This window comes from Typopeltis vanoorti, chromosome 25 (assembly GCF_054136105.1).
Source record: "Typopeltis vanoorti isolate ZY-2024b chromosome 25, IOZ_Tvanoo_1.0, whole genome shotgun sequence".
Taxonomy (NCBI): Eukaryota; Metazoa; Arthropoda; class Arachnida; order Uropygi; family Thelyphonidae; genus Typopeltis; species Typopeltis vanoorti.
This window is the reverse complement of record NC_143573.1, coordinates 1,936,482-1,951,255: the sequence shown is the minus strand read 5'-3', so window position 1 is coordinate 1,951,255 and position 14,774 is coordinate 1,936,482. Positions and strand designations below refer to the sequence as shown.

Sequence of the window (14,774 nt, the reverse complement as noted above, 5' to 3'; positions counted from 1 at the left end):
GATAAGCTGATATTCAAGTTGCAGCACATGGGTCTGGATGTCAGATTGGTCAACTGGATTCAGGATTGGCTGTCCGATAGGTATCAGAGAGTTGTGTATGGTGGGAAAGTTTCAAGGAGAAGAGGGTTACAAGTGGGGTCCCACAGGGCTCAGTACTGGGACCTATATTGTTTAACCTTTATATCAATGACATTGTCAGTGGATTGCAGGGGAATATTCAGTTGTTTGCAGATGATGGGAAGCTGGAAAGGGTTATTAGTAATAGTGCAGATGTGGTAGCCCTGCAAGAGGATTTGAATAAGCTAGACATATGGGAAAATGAATGGGGGTCTCGGTTTAATGCAGCAAAATATAAGGTCTTGATGTTTGGGACACTGCATACTGGAGGAAGTAGGAGAGACAAGGGATCTGGGGTTGATAATTGATAGAAACCTGAAATTTAGGGGACATGTTGCAAAGGTGATGAAGGCAACACAGAGGATTGCAGTAATAATGAGAAGGACACTGACCTGCAGATATAAAAGAGTTATCATTCCGTTGTATAAGACTCTGATCAGACCACACTTAGACTATTGTTCTCAGATTTGGTCCCCAGAATTTGAAGGGGATAAATTAACTGTGGAAAGGGTACAAAGGCAGATAAGATGGTTTCAGGACTGTACAATGTTAGTTATGAGAATTGGCTGAGGGAATGTGGACTGCAGAATTTGATGGATAGAAGAAGGAGAGGTGATATGATCAAGACTTTTAAACTGTTGAGAGGTGGTTACAGGGTTGACACTGGGGAGTTCTTTCGCTTGGTTGAACAGCAGGAAGGAGTGATGACAAGGGGAAATCCCTGGAAGTTAAGAATATCAGGATCTGAAGAGGGAGAAACAGTATTCCAACCATGGAAAGGAGGAGCAGAAAGTCCAGAGGTCATCATACTTGAAGTTGATGTAATGCCAAAGGCCATGAAACTGATAACAGCTCAGAAAATGTCATTCCACTAGAGATGAAACCTGTATGAGATTATGATCAGAGTTACTGAAAGAAGAGAATGACCTCACCAGTGTATCAAGGAGAATAAACCTCTGCTGACAGCAGAGGTTTATCTGGTATTCTGGTAGGTAGATGAACAATTTGCTTTAGTTCATTGCTTACAGCAAATATAGTCAGCTTCTCTTTCAAGTTGGTTAGTAAAATAAGAAAAAGAGAGCCAGCTGGAGTGTAGACAGTAACATCACTAAGGAAGATAACTCCGCTATATGGATAATGACTACAGGAAATTAAGCTTGAATGATAAGAAGTCCAAAAACTCTACAAACTCCATCAAGCAGAATTCAAGATTAGCACAATCAATGTCAGTCATAATAGTCAATGCAAAAAAATTGGAACTAGCAGAAGAACTAGTAAAGTACAATATAATTTTCTAGTTAGAGGAACTAGAAAAGTGCTTTGGTACTTTCCTACTTCTGCTAGAAAAGTAATAGAAAAGCTTGACATAATTGGTGTTAATGAAACAATGAGAAAAAAAAAAAAAACAGGTTCTTCTAAATAACCCACAGGATGTTATATTTAGACAATAATGAAGTAGAAGAAGTATCTATACTATTCAATACTAAACATGATAAGTTTCTTGATTGGCAGACAACATGAAGCAGAGTGATATGGGCAATCACAATGGGAATCAGACTGCGAGACTTATTTGCATCTACGGTCCCACAGAAGGTTCTACAATTGAAGTGAGGGAATTTTTTTTTAGTTATGAGAGAAGACAACAGACACTAAAAAAAAGGAAAAGTTGATCCTTATTGGTGATCTTAACAAATGAGTAGAACATGAATATTAGACATACAAAAATGTTTTGAGACGAGAGTAAAGCTAATAAAAATGTTAGGTACTTGTAGGATTTCTGTTCAGAAATTTATACACATCTTTGTGCTGGAATGTGGTATTAATAATAATACCCCCCCCCTCCTAAGGGAGTACATATATAAAGAATTTGATGATGATAAAAAAAAGTGATGAATAATGTGATTTTCAAGAGATTCAGGATTAGACATCCTTTTGGCAAAGAATATTAAAAAAAACAAACAAAAACATGTGCTAATAAAATGGTGTCGGAAAGCAGTTCAACTGATTTAAAAAAAAAATTTAAATGAAGGTTTAGTCTTTCCTTTTAATAGCAGCACATTTTCATAAAGATATATACCATTTCTATACATAGTCAGAAGATGTGACAATCTTCAAGAAAACAGTATGTCCACACATGCATACATTTCTTTCTTAAAGGATGTTTATTGTTTTATGCATACTGTAGAAATATAGAGTTATAAAATATAATGAAAATTTGCACTTAATAAAAGAAAAATGAAATAAGAACATTTCTAAATTGCATTTATTAACAACTTCAAAAGGTAATTATATCATGGCCATAGACATGATGTAATTACATCATGGAAAATCATAGACAAAAAAAAAATTAGCTAATAATTCAAAATAAAGATAGAAAGAGAAAGAGAAATAAAAAATACTTACCATTACAAATGCTGCCCAAGGATTTACAAGAACAACAGACATCACCAGGAAAATAACAACCAAGATGCACAATAAAGCAAGCAGCAGATGAAACCTTAAGTTAATATACTGTTCCCAGTAAATGAATGGAATACCAGTTGGAAAATTTGGCAAGCCCTTTTCTTCATATTTCTGGCAAATGCTTCGAATAGATTCAATAGTTTCTGTAATTTCTTGAGTTGTTCCCATTTTGTTAAGATAAAAAGGAAGTTGGGTATATATTAATGGTTGGGATTTGGGAATTTTCAGCTCCACATCCTGTGGATCATGAATCCATCTACGAGGTTCAGGTCGTAAATTTGCTTGGGAAGAAGAATAAGCAAGTGCATCATTAGAAACCCAGGCAGTCAAATAATTATAAAAGGCTTTAGGATTTACTGTACCTTCACCATCAACTAATCTTGATGTAGCTACCTATATATATATATAAAAAAAAAAAAAAAAAAAAAAAAAATGAAGTTTTCAATTAGTTTTCAGGTTAAGATGTTATTTATATGTATCTTGTCATGAGAATACATATGTTAAATTTCCACACAAAAATCAACATGAGATTCAACACTGCCAATTAGCAAGACTGATCATGAAATGCTGACCAAGTGATCAAGCATGGAAAAGTTTCATCTAAAAAGAACATTTTTGCGGAACTACAAGTTAGGTGACTTTGTAAAATTCTGTAGTCAATGTGCCTAACAGCTAACCATGTCTCTGACCTAACTTATAATTAGAAGACAGATGCTTCTAATTATAAATTTGTCTATATATCTCTAGTTATAATTAAAGTGTGTGTGTGCGCACGCGTGCATGGACACATGTTTGTGCAACAGAGAAATTGGTGGGAATACATAATTGGGTTGCTAGACATAACCATATAACATCTTGTAGTTATTTAGAAAAATCTCACCTATTTTTGTCTTCTTTGTTTCAGTAACACCAATCATGTAAACTATAATTCTCTTTTGCTCTGTTCCATTTCTTTTCCATTGCTACTTCTTATGTTGATGGTGCCTATCATGAATTATGATGTTGCCAAGTTGGAGTTTGTTTCAGTAGATGTATTTTCATTGTTTGTCTTAGTTCCTTGACAAAAACATTTGGGCCTTATTTAACTGGCCAATGTCCCAGCCAGCATGACACTCAATTGTGTTGTACCATTATGTTTGTTTCTGGTTTAAGTCATACATGATATAATTTGGTAGGTTGAATCCCAAATTTTTATCCAATTATCATTAATTCAGAATCCAGGTAAATCCCAATTAATGGGATGCATCACAAGAAGATGTGGACTGGACTGTACATCTGAAGACTCAATTTGTTCTCATATTCCCTGAAAGATTATGTGAAGGTCTCCTCCCAGTTTGCTACAATTTTCAATGACCTAGGAAACTAAGGGCAGAAAGTTTATGAGTACACTCTAAAGTGGTTAAGTCATCTCATCAGACAAATTTATATGGCTTTGATAGTTACATCTGAACTACAGTGATATTAGCTCAGAAAGGGTCATCTAGAGTGGATATGGACATATAGACAGTGAAAAAGATTCAGAGCAAAAACTAAGATGACATCTTGCCTATGGAATTGTGCATATGAAGACAGAATGTGGAAGGGAATTAGCACCTCCTTTAACCAAGTAAGCCTCAGTTCAGGGAAGGTGCCAGTGGAGCAGAAACAGAGAAAACAGTTCTGCTCCATAAAGGAGGCTTCAAGACAGAAATAGAAAATTATAGGCCAATCAGTAACTCAGGAGTGCTGGTAAGTATTGGAGAAGCTGGTAGAAAATAGAATTCATGACTGGGTGGACAGCAATATGATACTTTACGATGGGGGTGGGACATATTTTTGTGAAGGGCAGATATCTTGCTTTAGTAAATTGAAGTGGATAAAGAAAATGGCTACTGAATGATAATGCTGGACTTTCCAAAGGCATTCGACATGATCCTACATGGAATATATTGATAGAAATGAGCTGCAGGAAGGAAATTCACGAGGCTAGGGACTTGGAATGAAATAATTGGGGACAGGGAGTTGAAGTTTAGAGGCCATATTGCAAGGGTGGCCAAAACAACACATCAGATTATGTGGTTGTTGAAGAATACACTGAGAAGCAGGGATAGCGAGATTATTGTTCCCTTTATAAGGCCACATCTGGACTAGTGCACACAGATCTGGTCACTTGACTTCTGTGGGGATGTAGAAGTGGTGGAGAGGATCCAGAGGCAAGCAACAAGATTGTGGCAGGTCCATTGCTTCCTCTAAAAACAGAATGAAGGTCTGTGGGCTTCAAAAACTAGTTGACAGGCTAAAGAGATGTGATACAACTATTTAAGTTATTAAAGAGGTTTTACAGGAATGACACTGAAGACTTTTTTTTTTTTTTTTCAGTACATGGCAAGGAGAAATGAACTCAATGACAAAAAACCAGAAGTGGTTCTTTTTGTGAACTCACTGAGTGAGCGAATTCATTGTCAGTGAATGAGTTTAAGGAAAGGTATTGTATAAATAACAGCTAGCGTGTAAATAACAGATCTTCCACAATGTGTCTTCTGACTCCATAGCGATACCGATATAATAATGTACATTCACTTATCAACCGTATTTTGCAATGCACAAACCTTCAATCTAGTTTCATAGGCAGCATTCTATAGACCAGACATTACTATCTTGATTACCTGCCTCTGAATGCTCTCTATCATTTCCTGGTTCTTAAGAAACCAATATTACCATATCTAAGTAAAACATGGCAGAAACAATATTGTAACTATCCAAATAAAATTTTTAATGGATTTCTTACATCATAGTATCTATTTTATAATAATTATATGTTCCAGCAAATGTCTGGCAAGCCAAAAGGCAGCAATTATTGCCATTCTAGAATCTTGGAGTTATCCAGTTTTATTTCTGAAAAGAGAAGTAATTCCTGTGAGTGAAATTAATGTTTCCAGTTTGGAAATACATCTCCATCTGCTGATTCTAAAAAAAAGTCTTTCAAGTCTGTACTTGCTGCAGTGAAGCACATTTTAAAAAAATGGAGGAAAACATATCAAAAATATGACAATCTTCAGAGATCTCTTTCTCAGCAGCAGAGTTAGCCACTTCAGTTGTCATGAAACTTTCATCAAAAAGACTTAAAGGAATAATAAGTCTTGTTGGCATCCTCAGCCTTGAGTACAACTTTGCAGTAGCACCTCGTCAAGTTCCATCTTTAGACCTCAAGCTGCATATGCAGTGCACAATATCCACAACTTGTCTCAGGACATTGTCAACAACATCAGGCTCAAAGTAGCTAACATCCTTTTGCAAGCATTGCTGCCTAAGAAAAATCATTAAAAGAGTCAGCTCTACACTCTACAATTAAACCTGTAAATTATGCAGAGATAATAACAATGATTGATCACCAAAGCTGGTATAATGCTAATGTGGCCCTTAATGACAGTGATTATAATTGGAAAATGAATGTGTTGCTCAGCTACTGCACTACTTATAAACAACTGAACTATAATGAACCAATTCTCAGAAATAGACATTAAAAAGATCTAAAAATGCCACATCTTAGTCTCCTGAAGTAGTTACAAAATGCAAGCTTTTATTCCCCCCCCCCCCCCCCGATATATGAATTACCTAAAATCCATAAACCTGATTACTCCCTAGACAGTAAATGATGTTGACTTATCCCTTCTTTAAGCTAGCCAAACAGTTAGTTAAATCTTTAACCACAACTGCTTGGACATAATTCATCTTATATAATTTATTAGAGGTGTGGCAAATGAGATTCCATAAGGTGTGTTTTCCAGCACCGAGCATTAGCAGGATCAAGCTGGTGATGGTTGTTGAAACAAATGACTCGTTTATATGATATGATAGTGGTGAGTTTAGATAAAGAGCAGGGATCATGAATGGTATGTTGACAGAGAAGTGTGAAGAGAATCATGAGTTTGTGTAGGATGCATTTGAAGGAAAGATGGAAATGTATAAAAGTGACAGATTCCATTTGTATGGATTTGGTACGAGTCAGAAGAACTATTGCTGCAAGGAGGAACAATGAGTGATGTGATAAGAGAACAGAAGAAGCAAGAGATTGGGAGAGTGGAACTGGTGAAACTGAAGTAGTTGTATCAGAATAGTAGTAATGTGAGTGATAATCCAACGAGAATGCAAGATGGATAGGAAAACAGGAGGAGAGGAATTACTCAGGATGAACAGGGAGACAAGTATAAGGAAACTGGATGTTGGAAGTAGTAGTGAATGTGCATATGGGGATGGTTAGTATGGGAATGGGATGACCTGAGATACATAGGATGTAGCTGAGTTGAAGAAATAGATCTCCCATTTGGAAATGGGAGATCATATTTTACTAACTGGGGTGCTTAAGAGTCAAAGCTGTATAACTGATATGTTAAGTAGTAATAAATGCAATTGGGAATGGTTAGGTGTGGGGAAATCACAATGTGCAAATGACATGGGCAGGACCAGTTATTCACATAAAATGAACTGCTGTGTTTATTTACAAATACCAGGAACATCAGAAATAAGGAAGATAAAATGGTTTTGTTGATGGGTTTACTCATCCAAAAATTGCTGGAATAAGTGAAACATAGTTGGATAAGGACAACATCCTGACAAGAATAGAAATGGAAGGATATGTTTTCTGTGAGGATAGAAAGGATGATAGCAGGTGAATTATGTTCACACAAGGTGGAGATCATCATCATCATCAAATTCCTGCCATGTACCCTCAAGGGGTGTACAGGATATGATAGTACAACACGAAAAATTTACATCATTACTGACTTCCCATCTACAATTTTACACCAAATCAGTCTGTTACTTGTCAAGACTTCAACATCATCAGATCTTATATTTCTATCGGCTAAGGCACTTTGTATCATATCAATCCATCTATACCTTGGTCTTCCTCTGGGTCATTTTTCTGCCAATCTGGCAAATAACACTCGTTTTGCTAATCTTTCCTCGCCTGTTCCATTTAAGTGACCATACCACCTGAGATTAGCTCTGCTGACGCATTCCTAAATGCTGACAATGTCAAGTTCTTTCCTAATATTCTCGTTTTAAATATGATACTGGCATTGATGCCATCTGTTCACGCTTCTAAATATACAACTATACATAAAAATATAACGGAAAAACTCACGTAGAAAAATTATTTAATGGTATAATTTTCGCCCGTGTGTCACAGGTTTATGTATAGTTATGTCTACTCACGGTTTACCTCTTTTAACGCTTCTAAATTTTTCTCAGGACTCTCATATCTGCGGTCTCTAGTCTTCGGTCAGGTGTTTTACTTCTGCCTCAGCTCTCGGATCATAAGTTAAAACTGGTTTGAACACTGTCTTGTATACAGCTAATTTAGTGTTCCGACTAATTTCTCTCTTATTCCATATGAATTTATTCAATTGACTTCCTAACATACCAGCTTTGTTGATTCTATTGTCTATTTCTATATTAAATTTACCATCTTCACTAAAAATCGTGCCTAAGTAGCTGAAATGTTTTACTTGTTCCACCGTTTCTCCATTCACAACACAATTGACATTTTCAATGATTCTGCCTATTTTCATTGTCTTTCTCTTTTTATCGATGATCTTCACACCATATCTATTACAACAGTTATTCAATTTAGTCAGCAAATCTTGCAGACTTGTAGTGGATTTATTTAGAAGTATAACATCGTCTACAATAAAACAAAGAGCTGACATTAACATCTCCAATTTTGATATCATGTTTAATACTATTTTCCTTCATAATGTGATTCATATAGATAATGAATAACAGAGGGATAATGTACATCCTTGTCTCACACCAGATTTAGCATTAAACCATCTTCTTGTACTTCCATCAAATCTAACTGCTGACTTACAACTCAAATAAAGACTAAGTATTGCTTGATATAATGCCCCATTGACACCATATAACAGTAGCGTATTGAATAGCTTCTCTCTTGGCACCTTGTCATATGCCTTTTCCAGATCAACAAAACTTAAATACAGATCTTTGTTATATTCCCATGCTTTCTCAACTATTTGTCGTAAATTGAAGATCTGAATCTGACAGCCTCTATTTGGCCTGAATACAGCTTGTTCTTCACAAAGCTTTTCTTCCACAATTCTTCTGAACCTTTTCTCAAGTATACTGGCATAAATCTTGCCTGGAACACTCAGTAGGGAAATACCTCTGTAATTCTCACATTCAGTTTTATTTCCCTTTTTACATATGGGTACTATTAGAGCTCTACTCCAATCATTAAGAATTTGTCCCTCTGTCCAGGCATTCTGAACTATGTAGTGCAGCCATTGTAAGACTTTTATACCCATACTTCAGCATTTCTGGTCGAATATCATCTACTCCTGCTGCCTTTCCAATTTCAAGCCTTTGATGGCTTTTTCTACTTCAAGTATGGATATGTATTCCTGACTGCATGCCTGGTCAGTGTTTTTTTACCACTGTGCTATCATCACTGCTTGTTTCATTTAGCAGTTTTTCAAAGTAATTACTCCATACTTCAAGGATATCTTTTTCTCCCGTTTTCATGTCGCCTTTATCATCTCTAACTCCTTTTACAGCACTCTTTCCTCCATTCCTAAGCCTCTTCAACCTCCAGAATATTTTGCCACCTTCTTGATATTTATTTTCTATGTTCCTGCTAAAGTCCTCACATGACTTTTGTTTAGCTAGTTTTACACATTGTTTAGCTTTCTTGCATTTTTCTCTGTATTCTATAAGAGCGCAAGCTGACTTAGTTGCCAGGAACCTTTGATATGCTTTCTTCTTTTCCTTCACTGCCTCTTTAACTTCCTGTGTCCATCATAGAGTTCTAATTTTTCTATCCTTGCAGACAACTTTACCACATACCTCTCTAGCTGAATCAATCAGGGTTTTCTTCAAGGCTTGCCACTGAATCTCCAAGGTTTGGTTCCTGTTCTCAAACTCTTTCATTTTTTTCTTCAATAATCTTTGTGTATTTTAGTCTACAGTTCACATCTGAGAGCTGCTCAACTTTTATTCGCTTTAAAACTTTCTTACATGTTATTCTTTTCAATATGAAATTCAATTTTATCCTGCTCAAGACTAAATAGTGATCACTTCCAATTTCAAATCCTCTGTACACTCTGGTGTCCTGCACCAGGAAAAAAACATCACTATCAACAATAACATAGTCGATGAGACTTTTCTTATTCCTTGCCTCTTCTCTCCATGTGAATTTGTGCACATTTTTATGTTGGAACATGGTGTTAGTAATAACCAGTCCATGTCCTGAGCAGAAATCCAACAGGTATTTGCCATTATTATTGGCTTTGCTCTTTTTTCCAAATTTTCCCAAAATATTTTTGTATGTCTGACAACCATTTCCTACTCTGCTATTTAGATCCCTAACAAGGACCAACTTTTCCTTTTTCATTGTGTCAGTTGCTTTTTCTGAAGCATCAAAAAATTCCTCCACTTCTACCTTTGTAGAACCTTCTGTGGGACCATAGGCACAAATAAGTCTCACCGTCCAGTTTCCCATTCTCATATTTGCCCACATTACTCTACTTGAGATTGCCTGCAATTCAAGAAGATTAGCCTCGTATTTTGTGTTGAATACTATGGCTACTCCTTCTTTTCCTTGATTGTCTTTGCCTGAATATAACATTTTGTATTTTTTGCTCATAAAGATCTCACCAGTTTTTGTCTTTTTTGTTTCAGTCACCCCTATTATGTCGATCTGGTACTTATCTAATTCCTCAGCTAGCTCCATTTCTTTGCCATTCAGGCTTCTTATGTTGATAGTACTGATTTTTAACTCTAGTGATGTTGAGTTGGGGTTTATTTTCAGATTTGTTCCAGTAGCTGACTTTTCGCTGTTCGCCCTGGTTCCCTGGCGAAAACAATGGGGGCCTTGTTTAACCCGGTGACTCCCCCCCCCAGCCAGCATGAAATTTTGTCATGCTGTATCATCGTTTTTATTTTGGTTTAACCAATAAGTATACAATTCGGTCGGCTAATCCCAAATTGCCCAAGGTGGAGATATGAGATGTAAATAGTGGAAATGGTTGTGAGTTGATATAGTGCGAGGTGGAGGTTGACAGGAAGAGATATTTAGTCGAATGCTGCTATACACCTGGGAATATGAACGGTATTGAGGAAGAAATGTATAAGCAATTAAGGTTAGTGAAGAAGGGAAAGGTGATGATTATGGGTGATTTTAATTAAGTCAGTATAGATTGGAATGAAGGGATAACATCTGGGAATAAGGAAAATGAATTTCTTGAGTTCCTGTTCTTGAGTTCACATGGAGAGAAGAGGCTAGGAATAAGAAAAGTCTCATTGACTATGTCATTGTTGATAGTGATGTTTTCTCCCTGGTGCAGGACACCAGAGTGAACAGAGGATTTGAAATTGGAAGTGATCACTATTTAGTCTTGAGCAGGATTAAATTGAATTTCATATTGAAAAGAATAACATGTAAGAAAGTTTTAAAGCGAATAAAAGTTGAGCAGCTCTCAGATGTGAACTGTAGACTAAAATACAGAAATATTATTGAAAAGAAAATGAAAGAGTTTGAGAACAGGAATCAAACCTTGGAGATTCAGTGGCAAACTCTGAAGGAAACATTGATTGATTCTGCCAGAGAGGCATGTGGTGAGGTTGTGTGCAAGGATAAAAAAATTAGAACTCCCTGGTGGACACGGGAAGTTAAAGAGGTAGTGAAGGAAAAGAAGAAAGCATATCAGAAGTTCCTGGCAAATAAGTCAGCTTTTACTCTTACAGAATACAGAGACAAATGTAAGAAAGCTAAACAGTGTGTAAAACTAGCTAAACAAAAGTCATGGGAGGACTTTGGCAAGAATATAGAAAATAAATATCAAGAAGGTGGCAAAATATTCTGGAGGTTGTTGAAGAAGCTTAGGAATGGAGGAAAGAGTGCTGTAAAAGGAATTAGAGATGATAAAGGTGAAATGAAAACAGGAGAAAAAGATATCCTTGAAGTATGGAGTAATTACTTTGAAAAACTGCTAAATGAAACAAGCAGTGATGACAGCACAGTGATAAAAAACACTGACCAGGCATGCAGTCAGGAATACATATCCATACTTGAAGTAGAAAAAGCCATCAAAGGCTTGAAATGTGGAAAGGCAGCAGGAGTAGATGATATTCGACCAGAAATGCTGAAGTATGGTGGTATAAGAGTCTTACAGTGGCTGCACTGCATAGTTCAGAAAGCCTGGACAGAGGGACGAATTCCCGATGATTGGAGTAGAGCTCTCATAGTACCTATATATAAAAAGGGAAATAAAACTGAATGTGAGAATTACAGAGGTATTTCCCTACTGAGTGTTCCTGGCAAGATCTATGCAAGTATACTTGAGAAACGGTTGAGAAGAATTGTGGAAGAAAAGCTTGGTGAAGAACAAGCTGGATTCAGGCCAAATAGAGGCTGTCAGGATCAGATCTTCACTTTACGACAAATAGTCGAGAAAGCATGGGAATATAACAAAGATCTTTATTTAAGTTTTGTTGATTTGGAAAAGGCATATGACAAGGTGCCAAGAGAGAAGCTATTCAATACGCTGCAGGTATATGGTGTCAATGGGGCATTATATCAAGCAATACTTAGTCTTTATTTGAGTTGTGAGTCAGCAGTTAGAATTGAAGGAAGTACAGGAAGATGGTTTAATGTTAAATCTGGTGTGAGACAAGGATGCACATTATCCCCTCTGTTATTCATTATCTATATGGATCACATTATGAAGGAATGTGGTATTAAACCTGATATCAAAATTGGAGATGTTAATGTCAGCTCTTTGCTTTATGCGGATGATGTTATACTTCTAAATAAATCTGCTACAAGTCTGCAAGATTCTCTGACTAAATTGAATAGCTGTTGTAATAGATATGGTATGAAGGTCAGCAATAAAAAGACAAAGACAATGAAAATAGGCAGAATCATTGAAAATGTCAACTGTGTTGTGAATGGAGAACCTGTGGAACAAGTGAAACATTTCAGCTACTTAGGCACAATTTTTACTGAAGATGGTAAACTAAATATAGAAATAGACAACAGAATCAGCAAAGCTGGTATCGTGGGAAGTCAATTGAATAAATTCATATGGAATAAGAAAGAAATTAGTCGGAACACTAAATTAGCTGTATACAAGACTGTGTTCAAACCAATTTTAACTTATGGATCTGAGAGCTGGGTCAGAAGTAAAACACTTGACCAAAGACTAGAGACCGCAGATATGAGAGTCCTGAGAAAGATTAGAGGCGTGAACAGATGGCATCAATGGCAATATCATATTAAAAATGAGGATATTAGGAAAGAACTTGACATTGTCAGCATCCAGGAATGCGTTAGCAGAGCTAATCTCAGATGGTATGGTCACTTAAATAGAATGGGAGAGGAAAGATTAGCAAAACAAGTGTTCTCTGCCAGGTTGGCAGCAAAACGACCCAGAGGAAGACCAAGATATAGGTGGATTGATACGGTACAAAGTGCCTTAGACGATAGAAATATAAGATCTGATAATGTTGGAGTCTTGACAAGTAACAGACTGATTTGGAGGAAAATTGTAGATAGGAAGTTAGTAATGATGTAATTTTTTCATGTAGTACTGTCATATCCTGTACACCCCTTAAGGGTACATGGCAGGAATTTGATGATGATGATGATGAGTTCCTGAGAGATAACTACCTCAGGCAGTATGTAAAGGAGGGCACACAAGGATTGAGAGTTTTAGGTCTGATCATTTCATCAGAGGATGTGATTGTGAGTGGGGTTTTGCACTTCCCTCCAGTTGGTGAGAGTGATCATGAAGTGATCATCTGGGTTGTGAGCCATATGAAGACTTCTGTGAGGAAAGGCTATATGTGGAATTACAAGTGGTGGTGGTGGTTATGAAAAGCTTGGAGGTATAGCAATGAATGAGGTGTAAAGTGGGCAGGAGATAAATGCTACATGGGAACTGCACAAAAGATATTTAACAACATCAATGTGTGAATGTATTCCAAAGATCAAAAGACTGAATACAGTAGGTGTCAAATGGATGAATAAAGGGGTTAAGCATGAAATTTTGAAGAAATAACTGTGGAGGTAGACGATGAATAATGGTAGCAACTGATTGCATGAGAAGTATAAAGAGCAGGTCCAGAAGGTGACCCAGTTGGTAAGAACAGCAAAACTACAGTACAAGCAAAAATTAGCAAATCAGGACTAGAAAAACCCTAGTTTTTCAGACAAGTGGCAAACAGAAGAAAGAATGATTATGGTAAGATGATGTTAATAGATAAAAATGGTAGAATGGTAACTGCTGCAGAAGACATCATTGAGGTAATTCAGTGAACAATTTATAAAGGTGTTTCATCCTCAACAGGGTGAAATCATGAAAAACTTAAGTGTGGAGGACAGGAGAGGATAGCTTAATTCAAGCAAACAAAAGGTAGGTATATGAGGAAATAAATAAGCTTGATGTCAATAAAGCAATAGGATTTGATGACATACCACCATGTGTCTTAATGGAATGTTCCAGGGAATTGGCAGCAGTATTAGCCTGCTTGTTTAATAACAATCTTAAAACTGCACAGGTCCCAAGAGATTTGAAAGAAGGTAAAATTTTTTCACTGCACAAAGGTAGTGATATGGAAGTGGCTACAAATTATATGCCAATCTGTATATCTGGAGTTGTGGTGAAGGTACTAGAGAGATTGGTGAAAAGTTGGTACAGAAAGGGTTGATAACATCAGAATTCTCTGTGGTTATCAGCATGGATTTGTTAAAGAAAGATCATGTTTTACTGACTGGGGTGCTTATGGATCAAAGCTGTATAACTGAGAGGAGACCTTCACAATCCTCATGTCCAATCCTCACCTTCTCGTGGTGCATCCTGCTAGCTATCTACCCAGATACTGACCAAATGAGGATGGGCTGGCAGTTTGAGATTTAGCCAACCGAATTGCATTCTTATTGGCTTAAAATAAAATAAAAATGATGGTATAACATGACAGAATTTCATGCAGGCTGGGGCGTTGCCTGATTAAACAACTACCCCCATTGTTTTCGTCAGGGAACCAGGGCAAACAGCAAAAAGTCAGCTACTGGAACAAATCCTAAACCTCCAACCCAACTCAACATCACAAGAGTTAAAGATCAGTATTATCAACATAAGAAGTCTGAATGGCAAAGAAATAGAGCTAGCAGAGGAATTGCATAAGTACCAGATCGA

The 14,774-nt window shown here is 36.7% G+C and overlaps 1 protein-coding gene across 3 annotated transcripts in view; it reads right to left on the bottom strand.

Moving 5' to 3' along the window:
* The window catches only part of ptc (protein patched), a 313,027-nt gene that overhangs the window by 98,005 nt on the left and 200,248 nt on the right, over positions 1–14,774 (bottom strand). For all 3 annotated transcript variants that reach the window (XM_090414812.1, XM_090414810.1, XM_090414811.1), the window contains one exon: positions 2,521–2,973. In XM_090414812.1, coding sequence (XP_090270938.1) covers positions 2,521–2,973 — 453 coding nt within the window. The remainder of the gene's footprint in view (positions 1–2,520; positions 2,974–14,774) is intronic.